We start from the raw sequence: 26,973 nt of genomic DNA, 5'->3' as shown, positions 1-26,973 counted from the left end.
CAGCACCAAGCTGCCTGAGTCAAAAATGTTTAAAGAGGTTCATTAATGACAGACATCAAAGTCTGACACTGAGCAGCCTCATCAAAGCAGAAACAAGAAGGATCTGTGCTCCACCTCATGAAACAAACCCCCTCCTAATGAGGAAGAGCCAACATGTCTGCTCCGCTTACTGCAAAATGGAGTCATTTCCCTCCTCACTTTTCCAGCCCTTTAAGGCAGTGACAGAGAAATGTGAACAGGTGGAGTCACAGGGCTGGGGGGGGGCAGAGAAAATGGCAGGCTGATCAATTAGCTCCACCTTGTCAGATGTGCTCTGAAAGAAGAGGACGACGACAGAGGAAATGAAAAGGAACTTGAATTGTGTGTGTGACATAAAGAGACAGAAAAATGATGCAAGGTTTAATTTCATGTAGAATGAAGCTGATTCGCTGATGGGAAGCAGACAGAGTGACAACACATCTTCAAATACCAGGCTGTAAGTGGAAATGTCATTCACAGGAGCACGGTGGAAGATATAGGCAATTTGACTGTCACAACTCTCATAATGGAGCCACATTTCACCTATAACTGCTCACAAGTTTGTGTGTGCATGTGTTTGTCTGCTCAAATAAATGAAAAAGGAACGCTTTTTAATCAGAGTATAGCATCAGGTCGATTAAACTTCTGAGACCCGGTCAGTAACTTTCAGCTGACTGCAACAGGTGCAGTAAAGGGGCAACAATGAGCAGGGCCGTGCAGAGAGGTTTAAAGGGGCGGGTGCTCAAAGTTTAAAAGGGGCACATTGAACCAGGCTGAATAACAACAACACATTCATCAAGAATCTAATATGGGCAACAAGGCAAAGCAAACATAGCCGATGTTTTACCTGATGGGTACAATGTTGCTGTTGAGGGGTTGCTGTGGATAGTGCTGGAGGGCAGGGCTGTGCTGATCTGAGACTGTAAACATTAAAAAGTCCACAGGAGAGATGGTAGCTGATTAAACAAGTGTCATGAGATAATAACAAAATGCAAAGATTGGTGACAGCGCTTGGAACCATAAGGCAACAAAAAACTGTGAGAAATAATTTAGGCTCTGCCTGTGAATCACTCTTTGCTTCTCTTCTACCTTCCATCCCATCATTTCATATATATCTCTCCACTTGCTATGTGAGAACAAGGCACAACTTGCTATTGCAATAAACTATAATTTAATTATCCACAGCTAACAACTCTTGCACTTAATCTAAACGATGACAGAAAAATGTTATAGCCCTGCCTTTAGTAGCCTCACACAGCTCCTACTGTTTCCTCCTCATGTCCTTACCAGGCATGTCTGGACAATGTTATATCATGAGTAATATTTTTTTTAAAAATCCATCTAAATAAAACACACACATGCACGCACACACAGTGACATTTTAGACCTTCTTCAGAATACTGAATATACTGTGGGCATCATGGTGCTGATCCAGAATCCTTACATTATTATTTATTACTAGAGCTACAATAATAAAGCAATGAGGAGGGGGAAGCAATAAATATGAAATAATGTATTTATGATGATTCCATTTCTTTCACTATCCACTCTGTGCAGGGGCAAAGCTTATTACTTTTTTAAACTGTAGAGATACAATAATTTTACTGCTGTAAAATCCAAATTTTGTCTTATTTAAAATATAAATCTGATATAATCTGCTTCTTAATGTATGTTCTTTAAAATACAGCGTGTGTTTTTTAATATATTATAATTATAATAATGCATAATTATGTGGACATGCATATTAGATCGTTTTTTAGTGAAATATAATCCCTCCAGAAGGGCAGGAAAAGCTCTGTAACTTACTTTAACCCTTGGATGCACAACCTACCAATACCTACACTCTTCCACGAGTGGGGTCAAAAATGACCCCAAATAGAAATAATGCATTTTGCTACAAACTCGGTTGTTATTCTTCAAAAGCTTTAAAACGAAGAGTTGTAACATTCTCATATTTGAGGTATTCCTCATAAAACATGTTTGTGACATGAGGCACTTTACATTTTTATTTATTTTTTCATTAATTTTAAGAAATTGCAGTTTTTCTATCGCTTGTATCACTTTTGTATGCTTGCTCTGCATATACTGCAGAAGCTGGGTCTTCCCTCTGAAAGGCACAAGTTGTTCATCCACTGTAACACAATCACTGAGGATGAATTTCTGCCTGCAGTTGACCAGCAACAGGCCCCATATGTAGCAGAAAGCTGCCATGTGGTTTGTTTTCAGTCAGTAGGCTCTGGTCCTCTTGTCATCAAAGTGCAAGAAACGGTCAATATCTTTAAATCTTTGAATTGACATAGTGGCCTTGTACAATGGGTTATGCAGAGGACTCCCAAAAAACACACCAACTTGTACATCCCAGTTCTTCTCACTTCCTGCAAAAATGGTCAATCAAATGAAGGCCAGGAGCTTTTGTTTGATTACATTTTTCCACTCTTTTCCCCTGTCTGTGGCTACTCTTTGTGCCTCCATGTTTGTGCATGTCAGCACCTCTTCTATTATATTATCAGACATGAACATCTTCCATGCACTTACTGGGGAGAAAGTACTAAACCCAGGTGCAAGCCCTGGCTGACTAATTCAGAATATTGTGGCCAGAGCAGTAAGAGGGGCTCATTCTGTTAGACTCAATATCCATTTCCTCTTCAGAGGACTCCTCTGTACCTGACTAGTCTTGTTCGGGGGGAGGGGGACGACAATAGTCTGGGTCCTCTATATCTGAGATGTCAAATTCTGAGTCAATGCCTCCGATGGGCTCTTCATCCCATCCGTCCTGGATCATTTGTAGGGCAAGGTCCACAGCTGGCCTCGTAGCAGCCATGTTACTTTAAATATTAAAAAAAAAAAAAAACAAACATCAGAAAGGTCAATGTTTGAAATGCACAGGAAACTATAAACAGGGCTGCACATAAATAGTCCGCAGGTGCGCATTTGTTGTCAAAATAAAAGACGCGCACCAGATAAGAAGTTGGAACGTTCGTTTGCGTACATTAGATGTTCTGGAGGAGGACAGACATTTGTTCAGAACTCCTAATGATGTCGAAGAAGCAAGCTCCGTAAGCAATTACTTTGGTGTTCCTCCACCGCAAAAGAAGCGCGTAGTCTCTGAATTTCCGGGAATACTTTTATTTTGACAGCGAATGCACACCTGCGGACCACTTATGTGCAGCCCTGACTTTAAATCGTGTATGTTACTGTGTAAAAATTAATTCTTGATCCATCAGAAGTATAAGTGGGACAGTCAGAGTTGCTAAGAATGAAAGTTTCATAGAAAATCCATAGGAACTGCTTGGGGTCCTTTTTGACCCCACTTGTGGAACAGTGGGGTAGTGATACAAAAACTGCATTTTTTTAAAAATTAATGAAAAAATAAATAAAAATGCAAATGGCCTCATGTTACAAACATATTTTATGAGGAATACCAGGAATATGAATATATTACAACTTTGCATTTTAAATATTTTGAAGAAAAATGACCCCACGGGTGCATCTAAGGGTTAAAACTAAATATGTTCCCTAAAACGGTGACAGAGCTACAGACCCATGACAGCCTTACACAGGTAGCCAGCAGCTATGACCAGCACTACTTGTGCAGTTAATAAAAGGACAGGTAATGTTTGTCGCGCTGTTGCACACACAGCACGCTCGTTTGTTTCAGTTCGTCAGTTGCCACAAGACAGCTTACCAACGTGTACGTAATAAGCCAATACTCCTGGGTGCTACACACTACAGTGTACGCTGTACACCTACTTACTGGTTTTGTGGCATCAGTCTGTGTCTCTGAGTTAACTTGTGTTTCTCCTACAGCTCCGGACCGCAACAAATGCGCGTGCTCTCTGTGAGCTCGTTCCCGGCTCGTAACCAGCGCGTTCTGCCATCAAGGGCGATCATTGGTTAAATGTGATCATGTGACTGATGCAAGCCAGATCCTTTTATTTAGCAAAACTGTGTTAAATATTATTGTTGAGGGGCACAGACAGGACTCCGCACGCACACACACATTAAAAAATAAATAAAGTTGCCTCAACAAAAGGGCACTTTGGGCACCCATCAGGAAAGGGGCGGGTGCTCAAGTTTGCAGGGTAGTGTATGCTTATATGAGAAAGTATAAAAATGAACCACATGTCAGGCTGGACCACTTTACTCAAAAAACTTTTATTTTTGCAGCAATTTATATTTGGCAGTATATAGTTTGACGTGGGACCTTCCTGCCTGCTGGAAACAGGAGAACAGAGCAACAGCAGAACAGAGCAAGCACACAAGAAAAAATATCACATAAATTAGCAGAGTTAGAAGACCTGGTGGCTAGCTAAAGCAACTTAAGCTTGACTTTATGGCCTTTTTCAAAAAAAAACATTGCATTGCCAACCATTTTTATGGATTTTACGGATGACCCCAAATTTATATGTCTATAAAAAGAAATGTTGTCTCCTCTAAGGCACTACTGGAGAGTCTGAATGATATCAAAGTGTGTATGCTGCATCTCTCTTGGACCTGGGCCCTCTGTTATGTTAAACCAACAGTGACTAAACTTGGTGTAAAACTGAATGGTTTTTATATATACTAGATTAACAAAAATTGTGCTATTAAAGCTAGTTACTTGAGGCTTTTATCCAAGATCAAATCCACCTCATCTTTTCAAAATTTTGAACGTCTCATTCATGCTTTTATCACAACACAGGCTAATGTGTTTGCCTTAGCAAAGCACGCCTTGCTTGCCTACAGTTAGTCTAAAATGCTCCGGCTCATCTTGTAACTGGAAACAGAAGCACATTTCCTCTGACCTTGCCTCCCCCCGCTGGCTCCCTGTTTGTTTTTAGGATTAATAATTTGGTTTTAAAACCTTTAATGGATCAGCACCACCATACATATCTGAGCTACGAATGATAGCTTTGCCCATGTTAGAGGGCCCCATCATTGTCAGTTTTTAAAGTGCGACATAAAAAGAATTTTTATTCCGAAGCTTTTAACTCAAATGTAAGTGGTGTGTTTTTACCGTCTAATTATTAGCGTCATTATTGTTGTTGTTGTTGTTGTTATTGTATGATGTTTTGGTGCCTTGTACAGCACTTTGCTAAACTTGGTTAAAAAAGTGCTTTATAAATAAAATTGATTTGGATTACCTGACTTAGTAATAAGCCCACTGATTTCCTTACATAAGAGGTTTATGTCTGGCTTATGGGACTACTTTTTTTTGTTATGTTTGGTAATGTTTCTGCACTACAATACTTTATTCAGTTCAGAAATAACACTCTTCGCACTGACTTTAAACAGCTCACAATCACAATTTTATATTTGTTGAATTGTTGAAACATAATCCAGCATTAAAACTTGGTTCAACCTAAATAAGGGCTTTCAGCCCTCCAAACTGCCATCCTATATAGTAGTGATGGGATTTCCCGCTCTTTTTAGAGGCTCTTTCGGCTCTGAACCGGCTCTTCAGGTTGTTTTGTTGCTTTAATTTATTATTAACAATAACATAAAATTATGCACAAAAGGAATTACTAATGTAAAAAAAGTGGTTTTATTTATATATGTTTATATATAAATATATGTGGTGGCCCCTAGAGACAAAACACGTACAAACTCCAAAACACATTTCTAGCGTTAACTGAACTGCCAAAACAGAGCTACCTAGATCACTTAAATTACACAATTGAAAGCCTATGTGTATGGCTTGTGTATTTATACACAAACACTCATATATATTCAAATAATTTAAAAATCAATGTTCATTTACCTGTTACTACCACACACCAAATCCGGTCGTTGGTACTTCCTGGCTGGTGTAGCCACTAGGTAACAAAAGCTCAACACTGCGCCCAGCATCCTGGAGCACTTCTGTTGTGTTTTGTACGTGCTATGGAGTTTTTAAGTGTTTTGGAGTTTTTACATGTTTTGGAGTTTGTATGTGCTTTGTCTCTAGGGGCCATCGTAAATATACTTTTATTTATTCACTCCACAAAAAATTTAATAAATAAATCATATATTACAAAAACCAACTAGTCACAGTTCAGCTTTTAACTATTTAAATTTTCAGCTTTTTCCTTTTAAACAAATTTAAAGTGAAACAACACAAAACACTGCAAACCACAACACAATTAAATATAAATTAAAATATGAAAACAAAAAGAAGATGCATATTCTCTGTCATATGGGCCTGCATGAATAAACTTTCTGAATCCTTTATCATCCGCAACTGAAAATAGTTGTGGATGATTACTATACCTTTCTAATGTGAAGTTGTTGTCCCTGGCTCTCTTTCTCTGTCTCTCCCTCCTGCTCTGCTCCTGTGCTACTGCGTGTAACTACCGCCCCTCCCCCCTCTTCCCAGGCAAAGCACAAGGCTCCTGTGTGGAGTCAAGCCGAAAAAAGTGCGAGAGACGGTGAGAGAAAGAAAAAAAAAAAACCACAGCTCGCAATAAGCAAGAGCCATTTCCTTCACAACCGACAAATCACTACTATATAGGATTTACGTATAAACGACTTTAAGCTCTAAATCTGTTTTGATGGTTCTGGTTAATTTACTGAGCTGCATGCACTGTTGAGACAAAAAAAAAGAACCTCGGTGATCAGTGACTATAATCTGTCTTTTGATTTTCAAATTAAGAACAAAATCTGAAGTACATTTTACAATCTTAGGTCTCCCATATGCATCCTTTCTTATATATATATATTTTTTTTTATCAGGCTGGCTTGATCATTGTAATACTTTGCTCTTAGACCTCCACAAGAACTTTAAATTAACCATTTAAAAATTGCTCTTATTATTCTGCTAATGCTGTTCTTTTTGTTGAAAAACTCAGAATTTTGACTGTATAAACTATCCAAGACATTTTTATTAGTAGTAGACGCCTTAACGCCCACTCACATCCTGGGCCATCTGACCTCAGGAATTCGCATTATAAGGTGGGGCCAGGTTTCACAAAGAGCTCACCCGAAACTCTGGCTGATTGGGACCCACACCCAGTTTCACACCTTGGCTCAGGCGATTAGAGGATCATCAGGGGGTCCTTTTGTCCCTCTGTGGGGGGAAACTCCCACTAGGTTTATATCTGGGACTCTCCACCATTTGACCTTAGAACTGAAGAAGCTTCTCGGATGAGAGGTGAAACGTCTTCAAGCAAGTTAAAGAAGTCCAGACGCTTTTCTTTGCAAGCTCCTTTGACTACAATGACCTGGATGACCTTCACAGACAGACTGAATTAGTACTTTTTTGGTATTAGAGTCTCATTCAGGTCTGTCAGTAACTCTTTAGAAGGATCAGGCTTCCTAGCTGCCTTTCCTCACCAACATGCTCTGCCGTGTTGTACTATTTGATTCTGATACTACTACTACCACTACTACTAATTCAATCGCGTTTTATACACTACAAAATAAATAAAATATACGACTGTGTTTGCTACTTAAACGGTTACGGTTGAATAACCAAGCGATGAGTAACCTTCTGTTTGATAGGGGTTTAAAAAAAAACTGTCCTTGCTCTCCTATGCATTTTTCACCTTTAACTTCAACTCAACCGAACTATATTATGTCGTCAAACGCTTTAATAAACACGATTGGCCATCTGCGAGAGTGGGTCTTTTTACTTGTCAGTGATTGGTGCGAATTCCACGCTGCTGACAGCAGGGTTGTACGTCCCGTCAGCGTGTTTTACAAGGAGGTTTGAACTGCACAGCTAATTATTCTGAAAATGGCGAGCTGGTGTGTACGAGCAGTTAGACAGAGCTACTCTTTTGTAGCTTCGCCTGCGCTAACAAGGTAAGGAGTATTTATTGGTGAGTTACGTCCCCTAACATGGGCGTTTTTACAGTAACGACAGGCTTTCATTGGTCAGGTGATGGCTAGCAGAGTTAGCTTTTGTAGGGTTAAATAGTCCCCACAGTTATCATTAACGTGAAAATCCAGATCAAAGAAACGCTTAAATACGTATGTTTGGTAATATAGTGGGTCAAACTGAAGCCCAATCACCGTATAGGTGTGTAATCCCTAGAAACTGGAGGATGATGACATAACCTGACGTATCCTGAAAGTAGTCCATGCTACAGTAAATATCCAGGGGTCTGTTACACACGCTGTTGTGGACGTGGGATTTTTAAAGTTGTATTTATTTGATCTCTTTAATGTACTACACCGTCTTCTGTGTTTCTATGTGGGACTTGACGCAATGCGTATGGACCAAACTAATTTCATATATGTAGATACCTTCCTTACACAAGCCCCTCTTGTGTAACTATAACTTCGTGTTACATTAAATAATGTAATGTCAAGATTAGCGTCAGGTCTCCAAACTTTCCTCGTGGCTAGAGAAAGATGCACATATCCCGCGAAATGGGCTGTTGCAATGAGTTTAACAAAATAAGGCTGACATATATGACATACTAGGCATTTATCATTGAGTGGCAGAAATTCTAAGTTGATCCTCTACCAGTTGAATTGATATTTAATGTCTTATGTATTTAGTACACCTATACAATGACTTTAAATGGCTTGCTGAAGAATATTAAAATTGTGTTCATATGGGGACACTGAATGTGTCATTTTCACACCCTTGTATGCTATGAGGAAACATTTGTATTAGCTCTTTTTCAGGTTTCTGTTATCAAAGTGCTTAGAGTAACACAAGTTATGGACTAAGAAATATTTTAGCACTGTACATCAAAGTGCTTTGGCCACGTCCAATAAAGTCTCTGTGGTGCATATATGGTGTAAATCTTGCTAAAATTTAAGTGTCCTTGCCACCCAGGGGGTCTCCACGATTGTTGTGCATGGCCACCCAGCAGAAGAATGGCCACGGGTCAGAGGAGGAGGCTGAGAAGCCAGAACCAAGCCCAACAGAGAAATCCCTAATGGAGGAGAAAACCCAGCTGGAGGATCAGCTCAAGGACATGACAGTAAGTCAGTGTGGGCTGCAGATCAGCCTCCAGTTCAGTGGTTACCAAAGTTACACTGACCTGGTATAAACATTACCATGTCGATACCTTTTTCTGTACTTCAGCTTTTGTCAAGTTAGCTGTTCTTTGTGAAGTTACTGTTCTTCACAGAGCAGCACATACATTTATAATCTATCACTCAAAATAAAAGGCTTGGATTCTCCAGTGGGCATGTGATTAAAGTATTTGGCCCTTTTGAGTTCAAATGAGTTTTAGTCTTAGTGATAGAACATTATAGCCTTTATAAAGGGGCTTAACAAATGTAAGTGCAGTTTTTAATCAGCAGTTTGTTTCCACCTTTGTTTCCAGGAAAAGTACAAGAGGGCATTGGCAGACACAGAGAACCTCAGGACGAGAACTCAGAAGATGATAGAGGACGCTAAATTATATGGTAAGGGCTTGTTTCCATTTAGGCTTTGAGTTTGCACCTGTGGACGCTGGATCTGTTGGTGCAAGCCACTGCCTCGATGTCGTTTCAGCTGGTTCAATACCCTTTGGCTTTGGTTTTTGTAACCTCACACACTTTGTTGCTGCTGTTGCAGCCAGGTTGAAGACATGAGCACATGAACATAGCAATAGTTTGAGACTTTCTATGAGCGGAAAAAGGGATTTCTCTGCTTCTGGTTTTGACAACTTCTCTTCCTTCACCAATGCTGATGTGGAGGTTTTGTCTAAATGGAGATTCTTATCAGTCATCACTGCAGCACCTATTTACACCCTTATCACTAGTATAAACCATCAATGTGCAATGCGGTGAGTAAACAGGTGCACATGATGCACTGTTAGGTTGTAAGGCTAAAATGATCTGCTGTTGCATGTTCCTACCACAAGATGTCAGAAGAGGTCAACTTTAGCCTTGTTAGAAAAAGGATTTTCTTATGTGGTTTAATCCAGTTGTTTTTGTATAGTGACATCATATCTTTTAGACTTTGGTATATGTTGCTAGGTTATACTCAAAATGACTCAAGAAAATGCTGAGTAGTTTAAAAATGATACAAGGTTAGAGTTGATTGTTGATAGAAAAATGCAATATAATTGAAGGTGTAACCTGAATAATTATCCAACATCTTACCCTCACTAGGGATCCAGAGCTTCTGCAAGGACCTGCTGGAAGTTGCAGACATTTTAGAGAAGGCCACAGAGAGCGTGCCCAAGGAGGAGGTGACAAGCCAGAACCCTCACCTGAAGAACCTGTACGACGGCCTGGTGATGACCGAGGTCCAGATCCAGAAGGTGTTCACCAAGCACGGCCTCATCAAGCTCAACCCAGATGGCCAGAAATTTGACCCCTATGAGCATGAGGCCCTATTCCACGCCCCTGTCGAGGGTAAAGAGCCTGGCACTGTTGCTGTAGTGACCAAAGTGGGCTACAAGCTTCATGGTCGTACCCTCAGACCAGCTTTGGTGGGTGTAGCCAAAGCTCTCTAGAACTGACACTGTAAGTCTGTAACAGAGCGGGATTAGTATTTCTTTCCTGACTGTTGGTTGACCTCAGGCTCAGCAGACTGCTCAAGGCACCCTACCATCATCTTCTCACGTCTGTCCACACTTCCCCTTCCTAAGGTGCCTCAAAGAGAAGGGGAGCCCAGCTGAACTTTGTATCTGGACAGTGTCCAACAGTTTTTAACAGATACACCATGTATCGCACAGGATTTTTTTTTTTCTTCATTAGTCATGCAAGTTGTGATCTTTGTCTTTTGATCAAGGAAACAAGGACAGGTATTCATATACATAGTTTTCAGAACTATAAATGATAAGAAAAAGTATGAAGTGAGATCGTGAACCCCTGCTTGCAAGACTTTTTGGGCAGAGATGAGGTATAAAATATGTTCACAAAGTGGTTAATGTTGTTATCATTCCAGACTTCATTGTAAAATGCTCATATTAATAACCATATATTAGAATAATAATTAGTTTCATTTTGTGAGAAAGTGAAAGAACAGCACAACAGGAAATGATAGGAAGGTTGACATTTGCACTGTGCTGATAGCGGCTTTCTATCAGCCCTGTTAAAGTAATCCTGGTATTGTGGATGTGATCAGGTGGGGTAAGCCAACTTCAGCCAGTGTAACATCTCTCCCAGAGTTGTGGTGGACTGTGATGTGAGAGCTTTATCTGTCCAGTAGAAGAATTCTGTATATGGACCTTTTTGTCCAAATTGTCATTGCATCCAAATAAACTGGTCAATTTTGAAATCCTTATTGTGGTAGTGTTTGGCTTTTACACACATCTTTAATGGACTGCATTTTAATGAAAGGTGCAGGTAGCTCATGCAACCAGTTCAGAGTCCCTAATCAGTTTACATCTGTAATTAATTAATTAATTATTATTTTCTCTCAAGGATATAATTAGCAGTTGTCTCCATTCTAATATCTAATGCATTTATAACTCCAGAACTGACCTTAGGTTTCTTTAATACCAGAGTAAGCTTGTAAAGCTGTCTGTACTTTTATTTGTTCCATAAACTAACTAAAAGATGTATATGCTTCCCAGATCTGAAAAGTAGGTCACTGTGGAAGTCCCTTAAAGCTTTGTTTCCCGTGGCCAGCAGGGGGAAGTTCTGGTTCCACAAAGCACTGTAAAGAAGTCATGCTTGTGACTTACTTTAGTTACAAAATTCAAGGTTTCAGCTGCTAATTTCTCATATGATTAAATATCACTTCATTTTTTTTAAATGTGCAAAATAAACATCATGTATGCAGACATAGCAAGATGTGCTTCATTGTGGGAATGACAGTCTTCCCCAGCTTCTGAGTCAGAGCCACCCTTTTTCTCATTGTGTGTACATTTTCAGATCACCAGAATGGCAATGCCCTAGGGCAGGGGTATCCAACTCCAGGCCTCAAAGGCTGCTGTCCTGCAGGTTTTACATCTCACCCTGGGTCAACACACCTGAATCAAATGATTAGTTCATTACCAGGCCTCTGGAGGACTTCAAGACATGTTGAGGAGGTCATTTAGTCATTTAAATCAGCTGTGTTGGATGAAGTACACATCTAAAATCTGCAGGACAGGATGATTACAGTAAAAAATAAAAAAAAATTTACTTAAACTTATTTTTCTTCCTTTTCAGTTTAATAATAATATTAATAATGGATTGCATTTATATAGCGCGTTTAGTTTTAATTCTTACATTTTTTATGGCATGGTTGACACGTTACTACAGTTGTCCATTCTATTCTTGCTTTCTCATATCAAGTCTTCTTTTCCAGTGAAAGGGATCATTGAAACTTCTGTCACCTCATTTATATTCTGCCCTGGTGTGGACGTTCGGTCAGCTATACAAGTAACAAACCCTCTCTTTGTGACTCAAACAATTCTGGCATTTTGTGCTAGTTTTTGAAAGATCACATTTACACTGAAACACGACCACTTAGAATGATAAAGTATTTGCACTTTTAATACATCTCCACAGATACTTTGTCATTTTCAACAACAAAGTAACAGAACAGCAAAACAACTCAACATAATGAGACGGGCAACAAGATTTAGGACAGCTCGACAGCATGCCACGACTAGAACCAAAACCTCTTCTTCTTTGCGATTCCAAAAACTTTTTTTTTTAATTACAAAAAGCTATAAAAATTTCATGACATAAAATACTGTACATTTCACAGGTCAGCATAGTTCTCCCCTCCCCTAAAATTTATCTTATAAAGATATTTACATTTGGTAATGTAAAGTCAGCAAATCCCCCTTACAAAAAGTATTTTCCCCAATGAGAACAAAAATTCTTCAGTTTCCACATTTTCGATGGAGACTTTAATATCAAAACACACCATTTTGGAACAATCTAGAACAGTTAGTTGCACGTGCAAACCTGAAAAAAAGAAAAAGTGACAATTAAAGAAAAATGACCAGTTGGTTTCAGCATCACCTTCGAAAAACATTCTGGGCCAGAGGCTCTGAAAAATGCTTATTATATCATTTTGCAAAATCAACAGAACACTCATCTAACGTTCAACCAGCATCTTCTGGAAACCCACTACAGCCAATGAACACATTCAAATCCAGTAGGAACATGTTAGCTAAGGGTTACAACAATGTACAGGAGTGGACCCGAAAACAATATCCATGACCTAAAGAAATCTGCTTGAATGAAAATTTTTCAGTGTTTTCTGCATACTTTAAATAAGAGGGACTATTTCCTGCTGCAGATCGATACACATTTGGTACTCTAGCTGGTTACAGGCGGACAATGTACGTTGGACTGTTTGTACTCATCAGTGCAACAGACACACTATTTGTGTGATACACTGACTGATTGTCAGGGTCTTTTCATAAGACTTTGTTGACAATCAAAAAAATCAGCTGTAGCATTTAGCATAATGAAGCTCCTTTGGCCACGAATGTTGTTAACATGTAAGTGAAATTTAACACCCTGCACAAATGATCCTCAAGCTTAGACCGGAACCTTACAATCTTAGACGCTACATTGTAATAAACAAAACAACGCAACGCTCCACGTTTAAAGCGACACTACAAAAACAATGCCCTGCATGACTTTCCCCGCTCCATCCAGGAAGCTAAATTTTAGTCAGCTACAGACAAAGAAAAGAAGAGAATGTGAATCTAGACATTTTCCAGCACAGGTAACACCCACACTACCTCTTGTCCTTCTAATTCTTTTGTTTTTAAACGTACTCCTGCTTCAGCTGTGAGACAACTAATTTTCAGCTTGGGTCGCCAAAAAAAGTAATACAAAAGAAAATAATGCCACACAGTGCCACTGTTATGCTTCTACTTTTAGCCAATGTAAAAAGTGAAGTGAAAGCATATTGATAGGCTGCACATCAGCCTTGTTGGGCAGCTGTAAATGTGGTCAGCTATAAGACTATTGAACCTTAAACCTTAAGTTGCAACGTTGTGATGATGTATTAGCTCTGTGTACTCACTCGGTAAACAGCAGTCTTGTACTTTTAAAGTCCTATCATCTGTAGTACAGCACGTGGACTGTAAAATATTTAAAGTTTTAAAGCTGAACCCACACTTTCCTCAGGACAAACTAAAAGGAATACAACAGTTATTGGTGGGTTGCTGACGCAGTCAATCAAATCGCTCCACTTACCTTTTCTACAACATAGAAGGTTGAATGAAAATATTCTTTTTAAATATAGAAAATACTTCACGCTGAGACTTTAGGGGCTTTAAAACAAATGTAAGCCATACATAATTTTAACTTAAATTTGTTTAAAAAAAATATTTAAACAGGATCTTTTTAAATTAGCTATCAAACAAAAATACATTCTGAGTTGGACTTTTTACAGGTTAAAAATAAGCCTGGCAGTGCCCTCTGGTGGACAGAGTGTGACTGGCGTTGACTATGATCTCTTCTTTGGCATTTCTTGTCATTTTTTTCAAACCTGCGGTGACACTGCTGATATTAGCCTTAGTGGATTTTTAAGGGTCATGTTTAGGAATAAGAAAAGATTCCAATATTGATATACTGGTCAATATTTGTTTAATATAAATATACACATATAAATTCTTTATGTTAGTTACATTACAAAAGGGACAATAACGGGTGTCGTTTTTTGTTTTGCTTCGCTTTAATTATCCAGCAATGTATTTCTCAAACTAGTTTCTACTCTGCTACATGTACTGGGAGTATTGTATGGAATGGATGTTGGAGCACACTCTCCTGCAAAAACTCTAAATTAAATTTCTGCATCAATATTTGGTAAAATAAATTTGGGGGAAGATATACAGCAATCAGCCACCTGCAGCAGGTCAAGCTCTAGCTAATCTAAGTAAGCAGTGATAGGCTAGCAATGACATCCACCGAAAGGTATGGGTAGGAATGAAGTCGAAGGGACCTGTGGAAACTTATCTTTTTGTATTCATTATTGTACTCGGCATTTGGTGCAAACTGCAAACTCTGATAGGCCGATAATGACTGTAAACTTCAGCGAGCCCGCTCTAACTAATATTAGGCTATCTAATTAAGTTTGCGCTAAAACCAGCCAGGTTATGGGCAAACCCTGGTTTTTGGAGCTTTTTTCTTTGTGTTTTTTCCCCAATCACCTTATTTTGCAGCCACCAATGGGATAAGAGTTTATCATCAAATCCAATTTTGTTATTTACTTTTCTTTTCAGCATGAAGGTTGTTTGTCCTGTCGCCAGTTGCATTCATTACATTATTTCTACCTTCAGTGTACCTGCTGTAACAACACCAAAAACAGCTCTGTAATACCTGCAAGTGTTAACACTGCAGTTATTATTTTGTCAAAACATTTAGAATAGAAAGTACTGTAACCCACACAGCTGTATTAATCCCCTGTTCCTTTCCAAATGCAAAAATATAGGCAGTTTTGTTCCTTGCCCTTATATGAAAATATTTTTTTCTCCAGTTGGGCATCTTATTTCTTTTCAATGTACATATTTACAAGGTCACTCCTGAAAAAAAAAATGGTGAAAACCAGTAGTTTTTCCTGCCTCCAGCGCTTATAGCTTATCTGTTTATAATTTCCTGAGCAACGATGGACTGCTAAGAGGTGTCTCGGGATATCCAGCCACTTTCTGTGAGGAAGGTGAGAATGCGCTTCTTAAGAACCTTATCCAGGTAGCTGGGCATTCGGCTCTTGGCGGGAATGCCCTGCCTTTTCTGCAGGTGATCTTTGATGATGATGGTTTTGACAGTCAGGTAGCGTGCCGGGCTGAGGTTGAGAGAGTTGCACAGCACCTTCTCCCTGTCTGACAGCAGCTCGAAGCCTGTCAGATTCTCAATGGCAGCGAACTCACCATCTTTGCCCTCTTCTTTGATCCCACCTCCAACCCCTAGTCCTCCAGCAACGCCTCCTCCAGCTCCACCCCCGAGCCCCATCCCAGAACCAAGCCCTCCTCCTCCCGAGCTGCCCCGCTTTGAGGTGACCACACTTTTGTTCTCCTTGCGTTTCTCCCGTTTGTGGCGTGCTGCTTCGTATTCCGCAGACTCCTCCAGGCGTGTGATGCCGTTTCGGCGGTAGCGCTGGAGCTCGCGCACCTTGGCCCTCAGCACTCGCTCTTTATGCATGTTCTCAAAGAACTCTTCAAACTCCCGATGGGCCATGAACTGGCAAAGCGCTCGCAGCCTCACCCGCTGCTCCTTCTCTTCCTTGGTGATTTTTCTTTTAGGTGTACTTGGGAGAGGACCTGCTCCCGATGCCGTCATGGATCCTGATCCGACTGCACCACCACCAGCCCCTGTCCCACTCACGCCAGCTGCACTTCCTACGACTCCCAACATCCCTGTTTTGTCCTTCTCCTTGTCCTTCTTATCTCGGCCCAAAAATGAAGGCACCAGGTTGTAGTCACGAGCGATGTTCTTACGCCGCTGGCGTTCTCTGAGCTTACGCACATACATGTCCACATGGGCGCGCTTCATTTCAATTTCCACGTCCTCATCATCGTAGTTGACACACAGTCCACTGATGAGCTTCTCCGCGTCCTGGTCATACTCAATCTCATAGTCGTCACGTAGTGGCATGTAGCCCAGCTGCTGTTGCTCCACCAAGCTGATATCCAGCGGAGGGAGCGGAGTGGTCAGGCTGGGCGACAGGGGCCCTCCGCTCGGGCAGGTGTGGTCGGTCACCCGGTTTGGAATACTGTCAGGGATACAGGCCTTCCCCAGGTTTCCATGGATGTACATGGTGACATAATGTTCCATAACTTCCTGAGGAGTCCGGGATGCTCCAACATGATCGGCCATGTCCTCCTGAAAGGTCACAAAAAGGAAGTTGTTACTAAGAGGACACCTACACCATTATATTTTTTCTATGTTATACTAGAAGATGAAAAAGTGATGCTCAAACAATCTGCTTAGCTGTTCAAGAGAAAATGGTTTAGAATGCTCATCATTGATATTTAAATATTCATATTTTCTGCTTTTCAATTTTGGGTTATTTCACCATGAAATATTTGAAAATGTACATTTTCTGATGCATTATAGGGGTGCATAATTTTATCTAAAAACTTCCAAGTAAGTCAAACTTAATATAATTTATTTTACACAGACAAATATTCTAATATGCTACACATAAGCCATATGCACTTTGTAATTGACTGTAAATGGGGCTTTGGAGGTGAAGTGTAACTGGTCCACATATACTTAAGAGGAGTCTGTACATTAACAGATGTCTGTGCATTTTTTCTGATTTTACACTTGAGTAAATTAAACATCACTTGGTGGTGGTTGGTTTGTACAACAAGATAACTGCATATCTGTAACATGTCCAGCAAACCTTTCGTGACACTATTCCACTCTTAAATGTTAGCCTTGGTTTTTGGCCCTTTGACCCCTGGGATAGGCTTCAACCCTCTCCTGACCTTGAGATGGATAAGTTGATAACAAAATAGATTGATGCGCTTTTGCATTATGAAAAATGAGATTTAATTACAGTTACATTACTTTGCTTTTTGTGTTTACACAGAACTATTCTTTATTTTCCCTTTCCTTGTCTTCTGACTTTGTTTCAGGGGGCGCTAAAGCAGATCTTCCGCCTCCATCTCCCCCTCTCCCTATAGTCACACCAACCCTCTGCATACCCTCCATCACTACATCCACAAGCATCTCTGTGGTCTTTCTTGTGCTGTTTTCTTTTTTTTTGTGCTAATAGAGTAGGCACTAAAAAGCACTGTGACTCAAGGATTCGTGGGATATTATGGAAAAAATGTAACATTTGTGTATATTCCATTAGTCCGATATCAAAATAGTTGGTCTTTGGTACACATTTAATTCAGAGGTTGATACACTTTACATGTTTCTTTAATATGCTGCATTGTAACACAAGTTTCAGGTTAGGTTTCAGTTAATAAGGAGTTAATTACTACTTACTACATAACAATATAGTTTTTCCTTACTTATTTGCTTCCTGTTTTGCCCCTTGTTGTTTTGTGACTCGGAGCAATACAATTATTGAGTGATAATTACGATTATTTTTCCTTTTTATGCGACGTGTTGTTGACATTCCACGTTTCTTAAAGTAAATTGTAACACTATTCTCAAATCTATTTTATTCAGGCTTTTCTTCTGTTTTTAACGTCTCGAAAATTATGTAAAACGATAACAACGAAAATAAGAAGAAAAAAAAATCTTTTTTTATCTTAAAGGTCATTAGCGTTATTCTTATATTACCGCTACAAGCCCACTGCTCTTGTTTTTTCTTTTCTTTTCTAAGCACTAGACACAACGCAACTCCTATGAATTTGTATAGAAAGCTCTAAAGGTCAGAAAAATAACTTAAAAAGTGATGTACCCAGTTTCCAAATCCATACTGCTCGATAGCATCGAGTAGCGACTGCTCTTCCCTGCTGGTCCACCCTCCTTCTGCCTCTGTACCCCAGAGAGAGAACCGACCGCCGTCGACCTGCTGGTAGCCGTGCCATCTCCGGTGATTACCGATTTCGGCGCCCGCTGAGAAGCACTCTGGGCACAGCTCGATATCAGGGCACTCGGTGCAGCGAAGCCGCAGGTTTGTAACATCTGCAAGGCAGTTAACGCAGTACTTCTTCCCCAAGTCGGCCATCTTGCCTGGCGTCTGCTTCTTGTTGTTGGAGGCAAACCTTCGCGCCTGCGTACAGCGAGCCTCGCAGCGCGAGCTACTCACATCCTGCTTATAAATATTAATGAGAATGGGTCAGGGCTCCTGTGATTGGCTCTTCTGCTTAGTTTCCAGGACAACCGAAACAAAACGAACAGTTTCATTGACCACAGAACTGCACGAGCCTTACCTCTGTATACAAAGTAAATATTATTAAAAATGGACAAAGAGGCGGGAGAGGGAGAAAATAAGGTAAGAATTCACAGTGACAGAGACACAGAGGAGAATTTTATTTCTGTTAGTGGGGATAAAAATGAAGCTGTCTCAGCTGAAATGCCCACATCAGACCCTGAAGAAAAGCACTGTGACAGCGGGAAAGTCACAGAAGAGTTCTCTGCTGAAGAGGCCGCCGCTTTTGAACCAGAAGCCAAAAGTGAAGATGAGCTCTGCACTGAGTTTGATGTGATGATTAAAGTCAAAGAACAGCCACTGTGCCACGAAGAAAGTGTGGTTTCTGAGATGAACAGCACTTACCACGATGACGCTCTGAAGCTACATCCTGAGACTCAGGACACGGAGATCTCCAGCCCTCCACACCACGAAGATGAAGAGGCTGAAAAAGAGGGAGCCACATCTGCATGTGCACAAAAACTAAACATAAAGTACAAAGAATATAGACAGCTCCTCCAGGAGGTGTGCAACGAGCGAGATAAGGCCAGGCATAACAGCAGCCAGCTACAGATGAAACTGGCACAATACTTCAAGAAGGCTGGGGACAGTGTCCAGCTGGAGGGTGAGAAGCCTGTGTCAGAGCACCTGCAGGAGTACGAGAGGTACATCAACACCCTGACTGACCTGAAGCAGCAGCTCCGTGCTGAATCAGAGGCAGCCCAGCGTCAGGCAGAGGACCTGAGGCTACAGTCCCAGGAGCAGCTGGGCAAGGTTGGTGTTGTTTTAAGGGATTGTGTTTTTTACATTAAAGCACAGTTTTACATCCCATATTCACATCTGCAGTAGCACAATAACAATTAAACTTCCAGTCTATTAAAGCTTCAGTCTCTCTCGGTATCTGGTAGGTCATAGATGATGTGATTTATTGTTGTTTGGTTTAACTCCAGAGTTCATAAAAACTGAAAGAAATCAGATGGGTCAGATTTCATTAAAAATTCTGTCTCTGTTTTTTTATGCTTTCAGACAGAATCCTTTTCGACTACTATTCAACAGGTCAAGTGTCGTTTACTAATCAGTAGTTGTTTTACACTTCATTGTTCCCCACTCAATCTTTATCTGCATCCCACTTCTGTTACCAGTGTTGGGCCTGGAGGGGGCAAATACTGGCTATAATTTAGTGGAAATTTACTGAAAGCCCCAATCAGAACCTTTAGATACATCTGCATCTAAAGGACAAAGGTCACTCGTTCAAGGATGCTAATGTTTACATTTTGATTCTAAAGAGGAGTGAAAGAAATCATCTGTGTCCAACTGTTATTAACGACCCTCTTTGAACAGAGGAGGTGGCTTACGACACCAACTGTCTGCCCTCTATAATCCATTTTTGAGATACCTTCCCAAGCGCCACATGATAGTTTGAGGCAATATCTCCCAATGGTTTCATCCAAAACCTCTGCAGATATCACACACACCCGTTTTCACACCTTAGCTCATGTGGTGAGCCACATAATCAAGGGCTTAAATACTTCTGACTCTCCATCTTTGATCTTAGAACTCAAGAAGCTTATCGAATGAGAGCTGAATCATCTTCAACAAACTTAAAGAAGTCCAGTCGGTTTTTTAGTCGCAAGCACTTGACAGTTGGAAAGAAACACACTCTGCCCTAAAGCGGGTTTTATAACTTCTGCCTTCATGACTCTACTGGTGTTGCTGTGGCATAACTTTTGTCATCGGACAGGACGCACAGGTAACCTTGACTCCGAATCTTAACCCTTAAACAAGCCAGAAGGATTGTAAAAAACTGAAACCTTTAACCTTTCATCAATCAGGTGGTCTAAAAATTGCTAAGACTTTAATCACTCACTCCTGTTGCTTGTAAGTTGTATTTTCCAGAAAGCTGGATTCTGTCTGTTCTGCAAAGACACATTTTCAACAGGCACATTTAGGTCCACTTTTAAAAACAACAACAATGTGATATAAAGTGTTTATGTGACTAAATACATTGTAGATTTAAAAGAAAAAGAAAAAAACTTTAGTTAACTGAAGAAAGCCACAGTTTCTGTCAGGAACTGGAGTTTCATTTTACACTTTAAATGTAAATCCTAAAAAAATCAAAAAACAAAAAACGCTGATGCTGATTGCCATGGAGGCATTATTTTACATGTCTTTGAACCTACTTTAGGCTCCATCACTGACTTGATGACTTGTTTAACAGCTTCACACTTCTTTGTTTGGACACCAAACCCACAACACCTTTTAGGAAGAAACTTGTTATGTAAATTATGATTCACAGTCTACACCATAAGGCCTCTTCTTACAGGCCAAACAGAACAATAGCTGCACTTATTACAGTCCCGAGAGATCAAAGTCATTTATTTTCCATGAGATTAGATTTGCTACAACTTTACTGCCATTGTTGAGAGTAGATGTGCAGAAAAAGCTGCTTCTTTCTGAAATCTTCAGTCATTCCTCAGCCTGTATTTAAAAAGGAGCCTAAATTACAACAACAGAGGATTAATTAAATTGATGATCTTTTGTCACCTGAAATTGATGTACTTAAGGTACAAGAAAGAAGAGCCAAAAACATTTTCAGTTGCTCACAAATATGAGCACAGTTCTGCCCCCGTTCTTGCTGTTCACAGTAACACCCACTGCAATGTATCTGCAAGATAGGCGGACAAATGAGGAAAAGAGAGCAGCTTTGATTCTGTCTTCACAGGGGCACACTTATCTTTTCTTGAGACTGTTTTTAATGTAGCCTATACAGGCTCCTGTTCATTAGTGTTGTCCTTAATTTTAAATATGAATTCAATGTTAAAAGCACAAACAGACAAAGACTTACAACCCTAATTAAGTTGATAACACTTACAATTGTGTTATTTTTGTAATTGTGTGTGTTGGAGAATTCTGTCCACAACAAAAATACGACTTTAATGGAATGAGTACAGTGCTCTGTAAGGGCAAAAGGTGATATATTTCAGTTCAGCAGTCCGATTAGCTGCATTTGAACCTGAAATCCATCTATTTGTTTGTTTGTGTTTGTTGGCTTCAATTTCACTTCAAACATGGGTGAACTAGACACACAGACGTTAGCACAGTACATGCATGAAACAGTAAATCATTTTTTATGTATTCGTTTTCTTATCATTATTTTTGCATGTTTAGAAAAAGGGAAAAGCTTTTATATGATACCTCAGTCTCTGCAGGGAAAATGGGCACAAGTGAGCCACACATGCACACTTGCAGGGAAGCTGGATGGATGTGCAGTGCATACTGAACTGTGCAGACACAGTGGAAGCTGTGGAAGATGCACAAAGACCGCTTGTTAAATATAATTTGAAACTAAGTAGAAATCTGCTGTCATTTTAATAAAAAATACACTGAAAATACAGTGACTGTACATATAGCCCTGTTATTAAAATTATTTAGCAAACTGTTAATGCACTCAAAAACTGTCTCATCTTCATCCTCAGGTGGAAGATGAATGGCGAGCACTGATGGCACTGAAACAGGATACAGCTGTGAAGATGCTAAGCAGACGCCTGGGTAAAGAAGCAGCTCGGGCCAAAGTGGAGGCGTCTCTGCGAGCTGAACAGCTTCGGCAGGATGAGCTGATCAAACTGCGGCTGAAGCACATCAAGTTGAATATGAAGATTTGCAAGCTGGAGGCAGAGCTCCGCCGTGGGGAGGAACATGACAGGGACCCCATACAGATCCAGTTTGAGCAGCTGCAGGCTGAGAAGCTAGAGCAGAAAAAACAAGCCGAAAAGCAGCACGAGGGATCAGTAAAGCTGCAGAAGAAGATCAGCAGTAGCTTGGAGGTATGCTAACAAATCCATGGATACAGATTGCTTCTCATTTCTTTCATTATGAGCAATAGCAGTGATATTTGTTGTCCCTCTTGTATCAGTGCCTGTCACATATAAAGGAGAAGCTGCGCTGGTGCCAGATGGAGGTCAAGGCGAAGAGAGAGCAACTGACTGAGGTGGAGGCCGTGGTGGCTGGGAAGAGGGACCACCTAACCAGGGTCAAGCAAGAAAACAGTCGCCTGCACAGACAAAACCTGAGGTTGAAGGAGCAGCGTGGGCTGCTGGGCAACAGGGTCCTGCTGCAGGACTTTGAGGATACTGTGAATGCCTCTGACCAACTGGAGGAACAACTAGAACATCTGAAGTGCCGGGAAGCCGAGATCCTCTTCAGCTGTGGCGGGTGGAAGAGTCAATAATGACTAAAACTTTATCTCAGGTTTCAAAAAGCTGTGGAAAAAATGAGAAAATAACACATTTAGCTGACAAGGAGCTACCAGGAATGAGAACGAGCACTAGCCCTTACAGTTTGATTCAGTGTAGTGTCTCACTGTAAACTAAGCCTGCGTGCAGTAAAACTTGGAAAACCATAATCTGCATAAGAAGTCATGGTTGGGATTCCATGCATCCTCTCAAAAAAGATTATCATCTTAGATAAGGTGACTCAGACATGTTGAAGCAATCTTAAAAACATTGATAGAAATAAAGATACATTTTTGTGGACTTTTTGTTATTTTTATATGAAAATTTACTTGCTTTAAAAAGAAAAAAATTAATTTAATTGAATTTTACAAAGAAAACATAATAGCGGTTAATACTTTCACCTCACAAATAGAAGGTTGTATATTTATAGCTCCCGGCTGGCTTCAGCTTCTGTGTGGGAATAATTAGGTGATCCTGAATTGCCTTTAGGTGAAGATGTGAGAGCGACTGGTTCTCTGTCTCAGTGTCTACTTTGCCACAGCTGGAACAGTCTCTGCCAAATCAAAGTTTCATACTTTTTACATGTCACCTTGATGTCTTTGTTAGACTTTCTAGCCAGAAGGTTTGTGTTCAAATTTTTTTTATATGTTTTTCCTTGGAATAAAATTAAATAACCAAAACATTCATGATCGATTAAAAAAAAATACAACATAGACAACAAAGATGAGTCAGTCTCACAGCCTCTATGTGTATACATAAGATAAGATAAGATAACCTTTATTAGTCCCACGCGTGGGAAATTTGTTTTATTACAGCAGCGGACAGTGCAAAATTACATGGAAAAATTAAAAATAAAAACACTGGAATAACAATACATTTATTTATGGATTATAAAGACAAGAAGACTTTGTCAGCAATTGTATGAAATCCAATATTTAGAAACCCAGAAGCTCAGAAGATTCTGGAGTTTTGATGAATCAGTCTCTAACACTGCAAGTTTACACTTAATGTAAAAGACCTGGTGTCACAGCGAGAGTTACATGATGCTGATGGGACACTGAGGTGACTCTTTTAATCTTCCGGCACTGAACATTCTTTGGGTCAGTCTTTTTTTTTAAAGATAGAATCATCCCAGTACGTGCACATCTCTATAGGGTAAACCTTAAAACTGTAACTTAACACAAAATACATTTCAATGAGGACCACATTTATTTCATTTGTTTGGAAGCTCCTTGTCCTTCCATATACATGTAAAAACCATGAGCTCTCCACCCTTTCTGCATACACTGAGAGCCTGAAGCATGGAAAACAGCACCAAGAGCCAGTGCAGAACAGAGTAGGCTTCACAGATAAGACAATGATTAAATCAGGAACAGCAGAAACTGTGTATAAAGCAGTGGTCCCCAACCTTTTTTGCGCCACGAACCGGTTTATGCCCGACATTATTTTCACGGACCGGCCTTTAAGGTGTCGCGGATAAATACAACAAAATAAAACTAGTACCGGTACCGAAAAACAGAAGATTTATTCATAACACACGTGAAAAGACCCAGGAAAACCAAGTTAAAGATAAAAACGATAACAAAATAACGCTGAAAACCGATAAAAACCCTGAAAACCATACATTTCACACCTGAGCCTCAACTCTCGCGGCCCGGTACCAAACGACTCATGGACCGGTACCGGTCCGAGGCCCGGGGGTTGGTATAAAGGACATAGTTAGATGTGGATTGCTAAGCGGCATGCAGGTGCACAGCAACTGTGGGCAGGCTAAAGCAGCTTAAATAACGCACCCTATTGACAACTGCATGGATAGAAGGATATCAGTTGATACATTATTTTTTGTGTGGCTGGCAGTTTATAACAACCAAGAGTTGGTTCAAGAGTTGACAGTTCATCTTGTAATTGGAAGGTTGCCGGTTCAAGCCCCGGCTCCGATAGTCTCAGTCATTGTGTCTTTGGGCAAGACACTCCACCCGTTGCCTACTGGTGGTGGTCAGAGGGCCCGGTGGCGCCAGTGTCCGGCAGCCTTGCCTCTGTCAGTTTACCCCAGGGCAGCTGTTGCTACAATGTAGCTAGCCATCACCAGTGTGTGAATGTGTGTGTGAACTGGTGGATGACTGAATGTAGTGTAAAGCGCTTTGGGGTCCTTAGGGACTAAGTAATGCGCTATACAAATACAGGCCATTTACCATTTATAACCAAAGCCTTTTATTTTAGAAAAAGTATATAATCAGGGCTCTAGAGTGCGACCAATTTGGTCGCAAATTTTTCAAATGTGCGACTAAAAAGAAACTAAGTAAGTCTCCATGTGGTCAACAACAGGCACACATTATGACCCTATCGTAGTCTAAACCAATCAGAGATAGTCAGGGGCGGGACTTTAGAGGAAACACAAATTTAGAGGATCATCATTTAGCCTGGAGAAATAGTTTGCTGCTTTATAAGAAAGCCCTCCCCAAAGCCAGAACATCTTACTATTCGTCACTGATTGAAGAAAATAAGAACAACCCCAGGTTTCTCTTCAGCACTGTAGCCAGGCTGACAAAAAGTCAGAGCTCTTTTGAGCCAACCATCCCTTTAACGTTAACTAGTAATGACTTCATGAACTTCTTCACAAATAAAATTTTTATCATTAGAGAAAAAATTACCAATAATCATCCCACAGATGTAATATTATCTACAGCTACTCTTAGTACCATTGATGTTAAGTTAGACTCTTTTTCTCCAATTGATCTTTCTGAGTTAACTTCAATAATTACTTCCTCCAAGCCATCAACGTGTCTTTTAGACCCCATTCCTACAAAACTGCTCAAAGAAGTCCTGCCATTAATTAATTCTTCAATCTTAAATATGATCAACCTATCTCTAATAATCGGCTATGTACCACAGGCCTTCAAGCTGGCTGTAGTTACACCTTTACTCAAAAAGACCCAGCAAAAAACAAGCAGCAAAAATCCTTGAAAGAGTAGATGTCAAACAGCTAACAGATCAGCTGCAGAGGAATGGATTCTTTGAAGAGTTTCAGTCAGGTTTCAGAGCTCATCACAGCACAGAAACAGCTTTAGTGAAGGTTACAAATGATCTTCTTATGGCCTCTGACAGTGGACTCATCTCTGTGCTTGTCCTGCTAGACCTCAGTGCAGCATTCGCTACTGTTGACCATAATATCCTATTAGAACGATTAGAGCATGCTGTAGGTATTACAGGTGGTTTGTACTGCAGTGGTTTGTATCATATCTATCTAACAGACTCCAATTTGTACATGTAAATGGAGAGTCCTCTTCACACACTGAGGTTAATTATGGAGTTCCACAGGGTTCAGTGCTTGGACCAATTCTGTTTACATTATACATGCTTCCCTTAGGCAGCATCATTAGAAGACATAGCATACATTTTCACTGCTATGCAGATGACACCCAGCTCTATCTGTCCATGAAGCCAGATAACACACACCAATTAGTTAAACTGCAGGAATGTCTTAAAGACATAAAATCCTGGATGGCTGATAACTAGTTCATGCATTCATTACTTCCAGGCTGGACTACTGTAATTCATTATTATCAGTATGTCCTAAAAACTCGCTGAAAAGCCTTCAGCTAATCCAAAATGCTGCAGCAAGAGTCCTGACAGGGACTAGAAAGAGAGAGCATATTTCTCCTGTTTTGGCTTCCCTTCATTGGCTTCCTGTTAAATCCCGAATTGAATTCAAAATCCTGCTCCTCACATACAAGGTCTTAAATAATCAGGCCCCATCTTATCTTAATGACCTTGTAGTACCATATCACCCTATTAGAGCACTTCGCTCTCTCTCTGCAGACTTACTTGTTGTTCCTAGAGTATTTAAAAGTAGAATGGGAGGCAGAGCCTTCAGTTTTCAGGCCCCTCTTCTGTGGAACCAGCTTCCAGTTTGGATTCGGGAGACAGACACTATCTCTATTTTTAAGATTAGGCTTCAAACTTTCCTTTTTGCTAAAGCATATAGTTAGGGCTGGACCAGGTGACCCTGAATCCTCCTTTAGTTATGCTGCAATAGACGTAGGCTGCCGGAGATTCCCATGATGCATTGAGTTTTTCCTTTCCAGTCACCTTTCTCACTCACTA

At 40.3% G+C, this 26,973-nt stretch overlaps 3 protein-coding genes across 3 annotated transcripts; 2 read left to right on the top strand and 1 right to left on the bottom strand.

Moving 5' to 3' along the window:
* The first annotated feature begins 7,622 nt into the window (after nt 1–7,622).
* On the top strand, nt 7,623–11,146 carry grpel1 (GrpE-like 1, mitochondrial). Its single transcript, XM_004567061.4, has 4 exons — nt 7,623–7,779; nt 8,765–8,912; nt 9,261–9,342; nt 10,033–11,146. Exons 1-4 carry the CDS (start codon nt 7,712–7,714, stop codon nt 10,377–10,379), a joined length of 645 nt encoding a protein of 214 aa, XP_004567118.1. The 5' UTR covers nt 7,623–7,711; the 3' UTR covers nt 10,380–11,146.
* Nucleotides 11,147–12,328: 1,182 nt separating this feature from the next.
* tada2b (transcriptional adaptor 2B) lies at nt 12,329–18,454 on the bottom strand. The gene is made up of 2 exons (XM_004567063.5): nt 18,185–18,454; nt 12,329–16,644 (listed from the first exon to the last, which is right to left on the bottom strand). The coding sequence occupies exons 1-2, from the start codon at nt 18,452–18,454 to the stop codon at nt 15,439–15,441; spliced, it is 1,476 nt and encodes a 491-aa protein (XP_004567120.3). The 3' UTR covers nt 12,329–15,438.
* Nucleotides 18,455–18,490: 36 nt separating this feature from the next.
* On the top strand, nt 18,491–23,167 carry cfap184 (cilia and flagella associated protein 184). The gene is made up of 3 exons (XM_004567062.5): nt 18,491–19,411; nt 22,114–22,461; nt 22,551–23,167. The coding sequence occupies exons 1-3, from the start codon at nt 18,689–18,691 to the stop codon at nt 22,863–22,865; spliced, it is 1,386 nt and encodes a 461-aa protein (XP_004567119.3). The 5' UTR covers nt 18,491–18,688; the 3' UTR covers nt 22,866–23,167.
* The last annotated feature ends 3,806 nt before the right edge of the window (nt 23,168–26,973 follow it).

Source organism: Maylandia zebra, linkage group LG3, assembly GCF_041146795.1.
Source record: "Maylandia zebra isolate NMK-2024a linkage group LG3, Mzebra_GT3a, whole genome shotgun sequence".
In the NCBI taxonomy this organism is placed as follows: domain Eukaryota; kingdom Metazoa; phylum Chordata; class Actinopteri; order Cichliformes; family Cichlidae; genus Maylandia; species Maylandia zebra.
Note: the sequence above shows the minus strand (reverse complement) of the source record. Positions and strands in the feature narration are given on the sequence as shown.